Here is a 15,759-nt window from a genome sequence, read left to right on the forward strand (position 1 = left end):
GAAAATAACCTTTTCGAAAAAAGGCTTTTAGACCAAGCAGAATCCTCTGTTGGCTGTCGCTTTGGTGTGACTTCTGCCAATCAGTTTTGGCCAATGCTAACAAGTATTTTTCATGAGTCCAACATCCAGCTGTGTTATAACACATACAAACTGATGTAAGAGAAATCTTCTTTCGCTACTGTTTTGTTTTTGTAACATTTTACAAGTAACGTTTATTCTAAATCTTTGGCCTTATTCTTTAGGCAAAATGACCAATAAAATAATGTCAAGCACCGAAAGCGGCCCATATTAACTTTAGTTTGAATACTTTTTTGGCTAAAATAGTTAAAAAGTGTCGTTATGATGACCATCCAACAAGCTAATTCAGAATAATGCTTAAAATGTCAGTAAAATGCAGTAGGGGAGCGCGGGCACAAAGTAATGCAGGGTAAAATTTAACACAATTTTAATTTATTTGCTCAGGGTTAACCATGGCATGCTTCCAAGGTTTTCAATACAGTGTTGGCAGACGTTTTCCTGCCAATTATTGAAAAGGTTTGAAGAAAATGTGGATGAAAAAACAGAGGAGAAACCATTTTTGCAGCATAAAAGTAGATTTTATTATAGTCAAGATTTTTTTTATTTTAAAAAATCTGTGAAAGTATATAAGTAAAATCAACGTTGTGGACTTTTTATATTAAAATGTTTTTTAATGCAATGCATTGTATAATAATGCATAATAATACAAATAACCCCAAATGTGTTTTTACAATGAATAAGTAAATAAATAAATAAATAAATAAATAAATAAATAAACAAACATATTGTGCTGTGTAGAATAAAAAAAGGAGCCAAGTACTGAGGAAATTGTGTAAAATCTGCCTTTTTAAACATGTGTTACAACTAACCCTCTGACTGTTACAACTTGCACTGCAGGTGGGGTAAATAACATATTTTCTCTTGGCACTTTTAGCAATACTGCACAGAAACCAAAGGTCCGGCGATCATAATTTCAGTGCTCATTTGTAAGAGGCTTGTGTTTTGTTGGTAAAAAAAAATAGAGCTTGCCTAACCCCATTACTTTGTTCATTATTTGCCAAAACCAAAAAGCGTTACTTTGTGCCCCGCTTTCCCCTATTTAAATTACATAATTAAATAGAAAATGAGGTTTATAATTGCAAAAAGGTCCACTTTTGAGAAAATAGACTAGACAGGTTAATTCAGATTTAAGATTCAAGAAATGTAAATATTCAGCATGTAAAGAATCTGAAAGAATGGCTTCCAAAAAAGACCTGCTCTAATCAGAAATGAACCAAAAAAAAAAAGAGAAAAGCCTGCAGAAAGCATGAACTGCACATTGATTTCAAAATGCCATACAGGAAATTGTTAGAAATTCACAAAATATGAAATGAATAACTTATTTTAAGTTTGTTACAAAAAAAGTGTCTCACAACTTGCTTTAGTACAGTATCCAGTGTCAGCCCCCCCTAAAGCCAGAGGCCATGATTGGAGTGAACGGCCCTTAATTCATCACCAATAAAAACAATAGGTAAATTAATATAATAATAAATGAATAGTGAATTATTATAATTATTATTTTATTAGAGTTGTTATTATTCTTTTTATTTATTATTATCAGGCTATTACTAATAGGAATAATCAGAGCAGCTTTCTGTCAAATATTGTTCAGTGAAACATGCACTCTGCAAGTAAGATAATCACATTTCTACACGGGGGCCAACAATCCCAAAGTATTAGATCTCATGCATTCAAATAACACGGCTTGGCAAGCATACTCACACTGAAGCGTTGAGTAATTGTCCATTAGATTATTTCTAAAGATTGTTTGGTACTCCAGCAGTAATCCCAGGACGGATGTCACCTCACCAGACGGCTCGGTCTGTCCTCCGCTCCAGCGTTTCCCTTACATCAATGCAGCAGTGAACGGACATAATGCGCTGTGCACCGACAAACCAAACTGTTCTACTGACGCCTTGCTGTGATGATGCAAATATTACTTATGTCCCACAGCATTTGGGATTATGCGTATCGAGCCATGTCCTCCCGGTGATGTGGAGGAATGGGAATTCAAGTTCATCGCCGATTATTGAATCGTATCTGCTTCTCTCGTTACGCATATTCAATGAAGCCCACAGACGGCTCTGTCATCACAAGTGACATGTCGTGACGAGATCGCGTCAGTAACTAGGGACAGCGCGTTTCGCCTTGTATTCTATCCATCTCACCCCGTGGGTGTGTTTGTTGAATTAAATCCAGCGCAAAGGGAGGCGGTTGCTCAGTAGGCTATCTATCCTCCGCACGAGCGCAGCGCGAGACTCTGTCCCCGGTACCGGAGAGCCGGATCACCAGAGAGAGTGAGAGGAGAATAGAGGAGTGGTCTGGAAGAGAGAGAGAGAGAGAGAGAGAGAGAGAGAGAGAGAGAGAGAGACCGGTATGACGTGACTCAGGTACTCGCACTATTTTTCGCATCTAGTTTTATTAGGATTTTTTTTCTGCGATTTATTAGGAATGCATGACTAATTTCTGCCTAAAATGAAAATAGAAAATTGCGTCTGAATCAAGACACAAACTTAGAATTGTGAAAAATAAACTTTACAAAAAGAAATTGTTTAACTTAAAATTAAAAACTAAAAATAATGGCATTAATTAGCCCACTCCATAGATATATACACTAGATAGCGCATACGGGCCCTGAGCATCTGTCAATAGCGCCGCCACATTTGTACAGTCCTCCCAGCAGGGCTGGACTGGGGCAAAAAAACGGCCTTGGCATTTTGGGCCAGAGCGGCCCACTACATTCAATCAAAATGTTATCTATCTATGCACGTCCATATTTTTATCAACTCATATTTTATAAAACACAAAAGCCATATATATGAAATAAATAAGTACAAACTTTAATCTCAATTTAATTTCTGTATACTGTCCATAAAGATATTTGTTGAGTTCTAAAAAATACACTATTCATTCATTTATTTTTCTTCGCATAAGTCCCTTATTTATCAAGGGTTGCTGCAGTGGAATGAACTGCCAACTATTCCAGCATGTTTTATGCAGCAGATGCCTTTCCAGCCACAACCCAATATTGGAAATCACCAATACAAACTCATTCACACACTCATACCCTACAGCCAATTTAGCTCATTCAATACACTATTCACTCAGCCTATATTCAATAAAAAACATAACAAAAACTGCCTGCAAATGCATGGGTAAATCTTCAAAGGGAACAGTGTACTTTATAACCTTATTCACCTCATCCTGCTTGCTGTTTCACTATCTAAACAATCAAAACACAATATAAGTCAAATTTGTTTCATTTTGATATTATGATTAACAGACACCAAACAGCCTCGTGTAGCTATATATTTGTATGAGCATCATCTTCACTCTGCATATTTATAACAAAACAGGGCTTAAATATAACTGTCTCCTTTCATTTTCTTTGAAGAACAAACTTTACCCTGTCTCTTTTGCAGAATATCAGTTTTAATAATCAATAATGGCCATTATAACAGTATAACGTACAATAAATTTATATGATAAAGGTAAGCAAGTCAATGTGCAGAATCAGTGTACGTGGTTACATAAATTAATATATTACCTTATCTTTGCACTCAGCCAAAACAACAAGATGAATTCAATATCACGTTTAACAACTATAGTAAGATGAGATCAGATCCAGCAGATGAACTGTCTGACATGCACTATACTCTCACCTGGGGTTTATGCTCACCCGCCAGCTCTTGTCAGAGAGTGTGTGGTCACGTGATTTGCGTTTTTAGCCGTGTACTAGAATGAAAGGAGAACTTTTCAGACTCGCTAAATGAAACGCCGGTGTATTTCCCGCGATTTCTCTGCGCCTCCCTTGCGTTTTTTCTCTCTGGCTCTCGACTATTTTGACAAATACACACAGACGACGCACGCTCACACAGAGCCCAAAATAGGAGTTTGTGATTGGACCAGCCCAATGTCAATAAAGAAAAGAGCCAATGGGCTGCAGTGTCACATGGGCCGGCCCGGTCTGTCTGTCCGGGAAAAAAAAGCATCTACTTTCAGAGAGTCACAGATCACAGGAGCGTCAATTAATAAGGCAGAAAAAAGCGATAGGCTGCTAAGCCTTTTATGGGCCGATCAGTTCATAAGACGATGATCAGCCCGGCCCAAAAAGTACGTCGGCCCACCGGGAAAGTGCCCGGTCCGCCAGATGGCCAGTCCGCCCCTGCCTCCCAGGACAAACGTCATTCAACCGCACAGTAGTCGAGAAGACTGAAGCCAATGTGAAGACGCTGGTCTTCAGCACTGCTTACAGGTGTACTGTAGTAATGAGCAAACAAATAAAACAAAGCATAAAGCTAACATATAGGTCATTTCGTTTTTTTTTTTTTTGTGTTTTTTTTGTATGTTACAACATTTTGTGCTAAACAAGTAAAGTTATTAATGATATTACAGTAACTTACTACACTGACCATAAGGCAAAGTAACACCAACTTGTACTAAATTTTAGGGTTATGCTAGTTTGGTTGAATAAAATCAGCAAACAACCTTAATTAAATATGACAACAAGATGTTGCGGTGCCAAAAACTTGCATTATTGTCAAATGAAGTAACGGCTAGTTTTTGAAGTCAACCTCAGGTTAAGGTTTTGAAGTGCACCTCAATGTGCAGACTTACCACCCTAAATTATTGAATATTACAAATGTTATATACCATTTAGATCAGAAAGGTGGATATACACATTGAGAGAGATATTCATTCACTCATTCATAACGAAGATTCATTCACAAACGAATCACTCCCTCTGTTGGAATTAGAAGTGAAAGCGGGAGAGGGATGTGTTTTAGGACATAGATTAGATCAAATTTGTTAAGGTGGGAGACTTTCCATGCACACAAACACATGCTCTTTGTTGGCAATGCCTGTGCGGTCACATATCCATTGATGTACAAAAGTGATGTAAAGTTACAATTTTCCTAATTGAAAAAAAATATTTGCATACTTGACCACCGGGTAAACTCCTGATCATAGATATATGTATATATGTTTATGCATTTATGACTCTGGATGGCCAATCCTACACTGCACCTTGGTCATTAATTTCAAAGGAGCATTACTCTGTACTAAAATGGCAGCTCTATTGACGCATTCCTTCCAATAGACAACAACAGCATAGGCAACATCTAATGTAAGTTCATCACTTAAAGGGACCCCATCAGGCACAGGACATCAACATGACACCAACGTCGAGGAAAGTTGCATTTTGTTTGAAAATGAAAATTGGGTTGACGTCAATGTTCAACGTCGGACAGATGTTGCATTTTGGTAACTTTCCAAAGCAGTTTAAAAACAACAAAATATCAAAGTCTAATGATGTTAAAGCTTGATGTTGTATAGATGTTACCAATATGACAACTAACAGACGTTGGATTTTGGTTGACATATACCTGACGAATAAATGTCCGTATTTGATGTCAATATGAAGTGGGTTTAAGATGTTGGCTCGCCGTTGGATTTTGGTCACTTTCTAACACAACCATACAAATTATCAACGTCAATTCATGTCGTTATTGGGCATCAAAATAACGTTGTCCTTAGACCTCAATCTAACCTAATATTATGTCTTTTGACGTTGAGTCTGCTGGGGATAATTCACCCCAAAATGAAAAATTACTCTTGATTTACTTACCCTTAAGTGTTTTTTTTTTCTTATACACAAAATCAGTTATTTAGAAAAAATTGAAAAAAACAATAATTTACATAGTGCTAAAAACAAATGGAAGTCAATGGTTACAGGTTTCCAGAATTTTTTCTAAATATCTTTTACTATTGAACAATGAGTATGACGACAGAATTTTCAGTTTTGAGTGAACTACCCATTTAAGACTTTCATGCATCCTGTAATCAGAAATGAAGATATTAAAATCTGAGAGGTGGGTTTTTGTCCTCCATTTATTGACTATGTTTGCAATGATATGACCTGAGATAAAGGAAATCTGACAATAAGCATCCAATGCATAATTTCAAATACTGGAATTCAATGTGTGTTGCACAGCAGTCACCTTTAAAGATAGTTTTTTTCCATCTGCACTACATTTATTTATGCATCATACATTTAATCCGCGTATGCTACAGTACAGTATGTTCAGCTAATTATCCATTGCCAGCACATTAAGTTCTATTGCCATTATTAACAATTGGAAATGCTATAACCTTCTCCCTGGTTATGTGTTTCTGGAGATCTATATTTTTTTTATATATCATTGTAATTAAAAGAAAATCAATACACTTGACGTAACCTCACACTTAACTTTATGAGCTTTTGTCCATCTACACACAGTTTGTAAAAAACTATTTCAAATATTAACCAGAAAAACCGAGAAGTCACCAAAAATAATTTTATTTTTGTTCATCCCTGTCAAATGTCTAAATAAAACATTACATAGATGTCCCAAATCAAATCCGCTAGATCAGTGGTGACAATACTCAGTCCTGGTGGGCCGGTGTCCTGCATACTTTAGATCCACCCACAATTAAACACCCCTGAACCAGCTAATCAAGTTCTTTCAAGGTGTACTAGAAACTTCCAGGCAGGTGTGTTAAAGGAAGTTGGAGCTAAACCGTTCTCCAGCCCTACAGGAAAGGGTTTGAACACCACTACTTTAGAGAAAAGCACACTTATTTGGATCTTCACTTTCAATACTAATAGCAAGATTCCCAAAAAATATTTTTTTGAATGACTATTCAGTTGGATTGCTCTCTGTGCTTTTAAGGACAGCTCCATTACAGTATCCTTCCTTGACGTCTGCGTAATGATTCTATTCTCAAAAGCACACTGAACTTCTAAATGGATTATATGGTCAGCTGCTTTGTAGCTGTCAGGGTTCTGCCACTCTGATCTTGTAAATTCTTGTTTTGGTGGCAGACCTCGGACACTACTCGTGTCTGGTCCTGTTTCTGTCTCTGTGTGCGCGCGCGCCATCGTGGGTGTACGCAGAGTGTGTGCGCTCCTGCTTGACGCGGCCGCGCGCGCGCTCTGCGTCCCTCAGACGCGTGCGCTCTTGTACTCGTGTTTGTGTTTTCGTCTGTCAGCAGCATGATGTTTCATTCCCAGCGTCTCAGTCTTGTTGGTTTCGGTTTTGGTCGGCGCTGGGATGAAGCATGCATGCTGCATATGTGAGCGCATGGTGAGTGTTTTCATTCATCGTGTGCTAGTGTCTTGCGTCTTTTGTCAAAGCACGTGGCTCGGTGTTTACATTGTGGTCACGTGCTTTTGTCGTGTGCTTCAGTGTTGTGTTTGTGTTGTCATGAACATGCGGTTAATGAGTTCTCTCATTGGCTGCATGTTCTTGTCATGTGTATGTGAGCGCATGGCTAGTCTCGTCTCTGTCATGCGCTCTCCCGTCTATTGTCTTGTCCCACCCACCTTGTTATCTTGTTTGTAATTATTATTTTCACCTGTCCGCCTGTCTGTTTATTGGTTTGTCTTTCCTATTTATTCTCCTAGTGTGCTCTGTTCTGTGCTGGTCCGTTATTGATTGTTCCCTTCCCTGTTGTATCTGCTGATTTCTAGTCTGCAACAGTGGTTTAAAGTATTGTCTTGTCAAGTTCCAAACCTTGTCTAGTTGAGTGTGTAATATGATGTTGTGTTTTTCCCCACGTGGGGAGATTTGAGTTTTGTTTTTGTTTTATTTTTTCATTAAACTCTTCATTCCCTGCATTTGGGTCCTCGCCTCCTCTCCATCCACCTCCATACCCTGACAGTAGCAGAAAAAAAATATTTATATGAATAGTTCTGTGGCTTAAAAAGTAGCAAAGTGCCATTTATATTCACTTGCTTTGAAAGCCAGAACAATTTACTTGTGTTCTTTCATGTCGTAAAGGTCATGCCATTAAAAAAGCTAAATAAAGCTAGGTTTAAAGAATTGCATAAGCAACCTCTAAAATTGTTTTGTATGATTGTACTTCAAGCATAACATCAATTGGACTGTCAATAAGCAGGATACGGTCTGTAGAATCAATTTTCTTTTCTTACGTTTACTGCAGTGCTCACATTAAAATGATACAAGGAAATGTAATCAAAACAATATATTTGATCACTTGTAACCATCTATCTATCTATCTATCTATCTATCTATCTATCTATCTATCTATCTATCTATCTATCTATCTATCTATCTATCTATCTATCTATCATGATAATTAGTATTTACTGTATAAGAAAACATTTGTAATCTTTAAGACATGTCACATCTTACTATGTTAATTTACGCTCCACTTAAAACAAAGGAAATGTGGCAGCTAAACAGAAAGGAATGCTTCTAAACTAAACATAATCATTAATATTACTTATTATTTGCATTCTTAAAAGCAAATATCTCTATGCAAAGCAGGTAACATACACCTTTCTAATGCTCATATGTAAATACTTTGTCTGTAAGCCAGGCTTAAGTTGTACAGTGCTGACAACCACTGCAACAACACTGGGCTAATTTGCATTTTTGGGTTTCATAAAAATTCCCACAGGGATACTCAAGTAGTGACTTCTTCATTAAAGACCTGCATAGCCAATCTCTATCTTTACCGAGAACCTTTAGTGCTTAGATCAGGATCTTGGCATAGCACCTCAGCGAGCAGCTTTATGTGTTTTAAATGGGCTGCAAGCAGAGCCTTCTCAGTTTCATAAGGCTGTCAGATCAGCTAACTGAAGTGAACACTCTGAAGTGACAGTGAAATGTACCTGCTACTGAGACGCATAACACACCCAGTGATTTGTCTCTTTATTCTCGTACCTTGTTTTACCTAACAGACATTCTTTTGAACAAAGTAGAAGAGAACAAATCAGTAATATGACAATAAAAGTGACAGTAGTCAAAGCAAGAAAAGCCTGAAGATGTGATTAAAGAGGGAGAAATTACAAATGTATAAATTCTTCTGTGAATTTCAGTGTAATTAGTCTATTTTTTTATGTTGATGATGATTAAAAAAATATTACAGATATATGGCTTGCAGGGTTCTTACACCTTTTCCAAATTCCAAAATCCAGCACTTTTCAAGCACTTCCAGAGTGCATTTTTATGCCTTTCAGTACCAAAAAACCACAGTACATTCCATTTATATATGTTGAATGTACTTTTTCACATTTAAATCCATTGTGCTATTTAAAAAAAAACACAATATGACATTTCATCTTCAATTGTTGAATACTTTGGAGCAGAGATTTATTTGGATAGCTCACCCAAAAATTGTAAAAAATAATTTTTTGATCAGATGTGCCATTATTTGTAACTTTAGGTAGTTTTTAAAACAAAATTTGTCAGTGTTGTTTTCATTCTCTTGTACCCAGACCTTTACATTTTTGCGGCTGTAGCTCCCTGTCATTGGAAGGAAGGCCTTGACTAAGTGATTGACAGCTGATATTAACCAATCCATTTGCATTCAAGAGCAGTGGGCCAATCAGAAGAGCTTTAAGGCGGGGCAGGCGTTTTAAGCTTTGTTTACTGCTGCAAGTTGACATGTCAACTGTTTTAAACTATTTTTAAGCATTGCATTTGGCACTTTTAGCGCAAATATGCATACGCGTGAATGTCTCCGAAATACATGCATGCAGTGCACATTTTGCAATGAAAACTGGTCGCACGGCCATAATTTTACGCACTTGCACAAATACACCCAAATATATTTTGGGCTCCCATAAATAACATTTCAGGTGCAAATGCAACCAAAACGGTCACAATTTCAAATTCAAGTAAGTTCAAGCACTTCGATTTCCAGCACCCGTCTGAACCCTGGGTTGAGACCTGGTTCAAGTCTTGGCTCAGCCACGATGCCTCTCTGTGTGATGTTTGCATGTTTTCCCTGTGCTCACATGTGTTTGCTTCCTACTTTAGAGTCCAATGATATGCCGAATATGTGAATTGGATAAAGTAAACTGGATGTAGTGTGTGAATGTGCGTATGTACTGTATTATAGAGTATGTGGGAGTTTTCCAGCACTGGGAGTTGCATGAGTGGAAACCACTGATGAAAAAGGGAACAAACTGAAGAAATGAAGTCTTTTCCTCCTTGTTTTATGTTTATTCCTTTTGCTCTGGCTACTCATTGGTTTACTGATTATGTTCACCTGTGCCTGGCGTTTGCTTTTTTATGCTTTTGGTTGATTTCATTCCTTGTTCCAGTATTGGCTTTATGTTTTTGTGAAACTGTTACATTGTCCGGCTTCTCTATGGTGTGATTGTGGAAATGACTACTTTGTTTTGTTCTTTTTTAGTTAAAGTGAAAAATTATAATAAAATTTAAAATCCAGTTATAAAATATATATTTCTTTAAAAATTCTCTAAAACTAAGCGCACAGTCTTATATTGATTTAACAGAGATATTTGTCATCGTCCACAGCATACATGTAGCAAATATTCAATACTTTCCTTAAATTATGAGCAAGTAGACACTTATTAGAGGTCAATCATTTTCAACTTTCCAAGCAGTGAAAATTAATTGATTTTAAGGGAGTTGATTATAATTACTCCCAGCATGTCTATTACCACAATACTCTCCATTTTTTATTCATACACAGCCTCTTGCAGTGATTTTTAATACACTATAATAGATATACAGTTGTGTGTTTCTTTTTGTAGTAGTGGTTTAGCAATGTAAGCTAATATCTGGCACGCAATAATAAAATATATCATTCTATCATTTGATTGTTCACAATCTTGAGACAACTCTGGCAGGAAATTTAGGTCATTTAACTAAATCATTCTGCTGATAGATCTTGGCCAGAACAACTTAAGCCCCACATGAAACGCTAAGCATTGATGTTAGTCCACTGGTTGCACAAGTTATCAGTCACATTGTCTGTTGTGGCCAAATTGCTTTTTCAGTTGCTCATAAAGAGATTTATTAAATAAATGTGTTTCCATATTAGTTTATTGTAAGATTCTCATTGAATATAAATCCATGGGCTTTTATTCAGTATGTACATTTTTAATGCATAGTTGAATGTTTAATACACATTTTTGCATTTCCATTCAAAATCCCATTCCAAAATGTACACAAAATATGTCAATGAAATAAATATTGTGAGGATTTGCCCATATACGGTGACAACATGCCATTTTATTAGAGTTTACATTACATGTATCCTATTTAAACAATACACAATAAAGTCAAATGTGTGCTACACATACACACACAAACCTGCATCACTCAGCTGCACTGTGTGTGCAAGATGACTGATTTTCTCAATAAAGACATGAGCACACACATTAAAAGGTCATAACCCTTAAACAGCAATTTGTTACATAGCAAAATATTCACCTTATTCTTTGTGAATGAGCGGGCGCAGCCATTTGGATCTTTTTGGCTCAAGACTTCCGGCCATTTATTTATAGATGTTAAAAATAGCTTTTTCTGCTGCTTGATGTTGCAAACTTATCTGTTCTTATTATGTTGTTCTGCTTTGTCTGTATAGTCATGCAAATACTTGTTTTTAGAGCAAGTAGTTTGACCGTTTTCTGGCATTTATTATTCAGTCATTTATTATTAGTCATTTCTCCTATAGGCAACTGAATTGGAAATTGTAAAACATTTGAAAAAAGTGTGCACTTCCGCATTGAAGAATAAAGTCAATCAATAAATTTGTAATTAATGATGACCTCTCGGTTTTGTTGGTGAATTTCCCTCTCTACCTACACACATATTGTATCTTTTACAGCTCTTTCTGGACATGCAGGTGTATCTGGACACTACTTCCCACTTCTACTGACTGAGGTGAAAATACTTTTGTTAGAAAATAAAGGACCCCCGAGGCTCTTTTACTGCTACTTCAAAATGGCTGTCTTCATTCCCCACCATTTCCTTCCGAAAATATCAGATAAAACAGATTGCTTGTGAAGAGACATTACAGTCATAACAACTCAATTTCACCTTTCCTTGCTGTCACATAACATCATAATACAAAGGAAAAAACAGAAGGTAGGAGCAAAGCACTCAGCACCCAGTGTGGAACCAAAACGATCCTTTATTTTTCAGCTCAGTCACAAACGCTGGGAAAGAATTACTCTATAACACATGCTTTGTCAGAGATTTTCTTACTATGGAATGAGATGAAAATGTTTGTATTATTTACTTATCATTGGAAAATCCATAACGCTAAATTGGTCATGCAATGCACATCTTAGCCAATCAAAAATCTCTGCATGCTGCCATAGAGGGAGCATTAGCATTAGCCATTATGCTTTTTAGGCTAATCATTTCAGGCTTCTTGAATAAGGCTTATTAGTTGCTTCCTGTTGTGACTTACTCTGAATGCCATAGGATCTTGTCTATCACATGGTTATTTGTAAAGTTGTTTATTTTAAAAGTTAGAATCTCAAATGAGCTTTGAAAAACATCCACTTTTTTTTTTAAAAGCAAATTGCTGGGGCAGCAGTCTTAGGAGAGACTTTCCCCAGACTTTCCTCTCCTCTGACACTTCCTCCAGCTCCTCCGGGCGGATCCTGAGGAGTTCCCAGGACAGCTGAGAGACATAGTCCCTCCAGCGTGTCCTGGTTCTTCCCCAAAGCCTCCTCCCAGTGGGACATGTATGGAACACCTCCCTAGGTAAGTGTCCAGGAGGCATCCAAAACAGATGCCAGAGCCACCTCAGCTGACTTCTCTTGATGTGGAGGAGCAGCGGCTCTACTCCGAGTTCCTACCGGGAACCACCCTGTGAAGGAAACTCAGGAACGTAGGACATAGAACATTTTCAAGTAATATCAAGTAAATTTCAGCGTAGGCATATATTTTTCAGGTAATGTTTTAAGTTTTGTTTTTCAGCTAAAACCTGACAATGCAGTTTTATAGCTTTGATATCTACATCATTATTGTATGTACTAGTATATTGGGTAAAGATTTATTTTGATGGTCCATTTGAGTATAAGTCTGCGTAATATCTATCGATACTGCTGCTAAACATACACTCCAACCCTAACCCCAACCTAACAGTCTACTTATAATCTAATGAGAATTAGTTGGCATGTAGATGCAATGCAATTTCAATTCAACAAACAGTCCATCAAAATATAGTGTGACCGTATATTGTTCAAAGGTCCACTCACTTTAACATGTCGGGCCTTGCCCTCTGGTCCCATAACTGCTCTTCTGATTCAAACAGAGTCTTGTGTATATCTGCCCACGAGGCAACGTTATTCTTCTCAAGGTATAAGGCTTTATTTCTGCCTTAGGAACAGAGCTGAATTTTTGCTCTTACAATGCAATATTCCAGCAATGCGTAAACAGATGTGCTGTCTTCGTGCCAAAGATGCATTGCTGTTCATAGGTCCTGCGAATAATGCTTTATTTATGCAGTACACTGATTTTTCTTTTCTATGAAAGCAGTGCTAGCACAATAGCTACTGTACAAAACTGGGCATCTCCAATTCTCCAGTTTTTTTGGTGACTGAAAGCAATATTTTCCATTAACTCTGACAGAATTTATAATTTGTCAACCAGGCTGTGCACACATAATGATGAAACAAGCATCTGTGCATCCTAAAATAGCTCTTTTTTTGCCAACACCTGAGAATACATTTTGATGACATGTCAATTTATCCTTTAAGCAGGTGAAAATATGCAGACACGGACAGTTTCCAAAATACACTTACTATCTAACATTCCATTACGCAAGCTTGATGGCTGTGTAGCATCATACATCAGAGCACAAGAAAAAAAGAAGATATATCTTATTTAATAAGAACGCAAAATGCAATTGAGAGATAATATTTATACGCCTATATAAAGCTTCTGAAGCACAATTGTGCATCTGATCTGAAGCAGGAATCTCAGCCCTGCAACACTATTTGTACTTAGCTTCCCTGTGGGCTCTCTGTTGCCATAGCAACCTCATCCTTGTCTCCATTCTTTCTGGAAGAGAACTGAGAAGCGGAAAGTGCCTGAAGAGGAACTGTAGGACAACAGGATTAGGAAACTAGATCCAGATTCTTTTAAAAGAGCTAAAATAATGACAAAAAAAAGATGGCAACTTTTGTAATCCAAGCACATTTACCACAAAGACACAAAGGTACCAGCTAAACTAAAAGGGCTGGATAACAGAAGACATCCACCCAAACTCTAGGCTTATTTCAATGCTTTGTTAATATACTTACGTATGTACAATATTTAATTATTTAATAGTAAAAGAAAAATATATTACTTTATAAGATATGCTGGGCCTTTCATACCAAATAACTGTGTCTATTAAATGCTTATACTTCTAAATTATACTAGTAGTGGGCTTAAATTAAGTAACACCTTACTTCTAAATTAAAACAGTGATGGGTGAAAATTAAAACCAAAATGCTTATTAAATACCCTACTTCTAAATAATGATTGGACAATAGGGCTGTATGATTAATTGAAATCGAATCGCAATCGTGATTTGAAACATTGGGATTAGCCAATCGCTAGAGGCTGCGATATGAAATATATATATATATATATATATATATATATATAAAAGCCCACATTAAAACAAACAAACAGGAAAGTGTGGACAAGTGGGATGCTGGCGTCTGCCATTTCAGAAGGATTAATAGACAAATTCATATAAAAGAAAAACAGCACGTTGGTAATATGGGAATATTTTGGCTTCAAAGTCACAAACACTGAACAAAAATAGGTAATTTGTAATAGCTTTTGCTGAATTGTTGCCACAGCATGAGGAAATACAGCAACCAGCACACAAAAAAGCCTCACAGGTGGCTAAAGAGTGTCTTGCTAAAAAGTCAACTAAAAGTATTGCCAGTGACCCTCAATTTAGTAGCAAGCAACAGCAAAGTATAATTTCAGAGTTGTTTTCAGCTGTTACACAATATGAAAAAACATCATGTAGGCACCAGGAGATAACTAACGCCATAACTCACTACTGTTTGCTCTAGAAAAAAAATAGCGTTTAATTTCTGAAAGTTGTTCATATATTTTCAGTTCCTTTTTGTCACTAACACACACTGCATTTTAGTAGTAAGAAGCTACAATACAAAATATTGAGCTGAAGCTTGACTACAAAATTAAATCGCAAATCAAATGAAAATCGATAATATCTAATATGAGCAATATCTGTTAAAAAAAATCGCTATTAGATTTTTTTCCCCAAATCGCACAGCCCTGTTGCCCAAAATTAATAACAAACTGGTTGAAAGTAAAGATCTAAACACACTTTGTCAAAAAGAAAGAAAGAAAGAAAGAAAGAAAGAAAGAAAGAAAGAAAGAAAGAAAGAAAGAAAGAAAGAAAGAAAGAAAGAAAGAAACACAAATGAAAAGGCTTTAGCAACAGGTGGTCATATGAAAACAGTAAAAATTTCAGCAGGTAAATGTAAGCAGAGTATGTCAGAGTCATTATAACCACATTTTCTTATGCCAAGAGGCGGTGGTGTGACTAAACTGGATACTGGTCATTAGTTTGTTCAGTCTGGACTTTATTTAAACACAATTTTTGTGGCAAATTGGACATTGCATGCCTGAGTTAACAATCTTCTGTTTTGTGGCATCAATAGCATGTTTTAGCATTAAGCTAAATAAAAATGGCTTCAAATGTTTCTAGCAAGATTCTAGCATGGTTGGTTGTTTGGATGGTGTGGTAACAATCTCCCACTATGACTGTAATGTAAAAATTGGCATGTAGATGTCTTCTGTAGAGGACTCAAACGTGAAATTTTTGAGGTTACTTCCAGTTTCGTGGTTAAAGGGCAGGAATACACCCTTAAATGAAAACCTATTCATTCATTTA

General features: G+C 36.7%; 1 protein-coding gene across 50 annotated transcripts in view; it reads right to left on the reverse strand.

The window, feature by feature from the left end:
- lrrc7 (leucine rich repeat containing 7) overlaps positions 1 to 15,759 on the reverse strand; it is a 231,768-nt gene that overhangs the window by 143,289 nt on the left and 72,720 nt on the right. For 24 of the 50 annotated variants that reach the window (XM_087257396.1, XM_087257439.1, XM_087257422.1 and 21 more), the window contains exon 1: positions 1,780 to 2,356. The exons of the other annotated variants lie outside the window; for them this stretch is intronic. In XM_087257396.1, coding sequence (XP_087113522.1) covers positions 1,780 to 1,804 — 25 coding nt within the window. In that variant the 5' untranslated portion in view covers positions 1,805 to 2,356. Of the gene's footprint in view, positions 1 to 1,779; positions 2,357 to 15,759 lie in introns of those variants that run through there. 50 annotated transcript variants of the gene reach the window in all.

Source organism: Danio rerio, chromosome 6, assembly GCF_052040795.2.
Source record: "Danio rerio strain M-AB ecotype USA chromosome 6, GRCz13ab, whole genome shotgun sequence".
Lineage (NCBI taxonomy): Eukaryota > Metazoa > Chordata > Actinopteri > Cypriniformes > Danionidae > Danio > Danio rerio.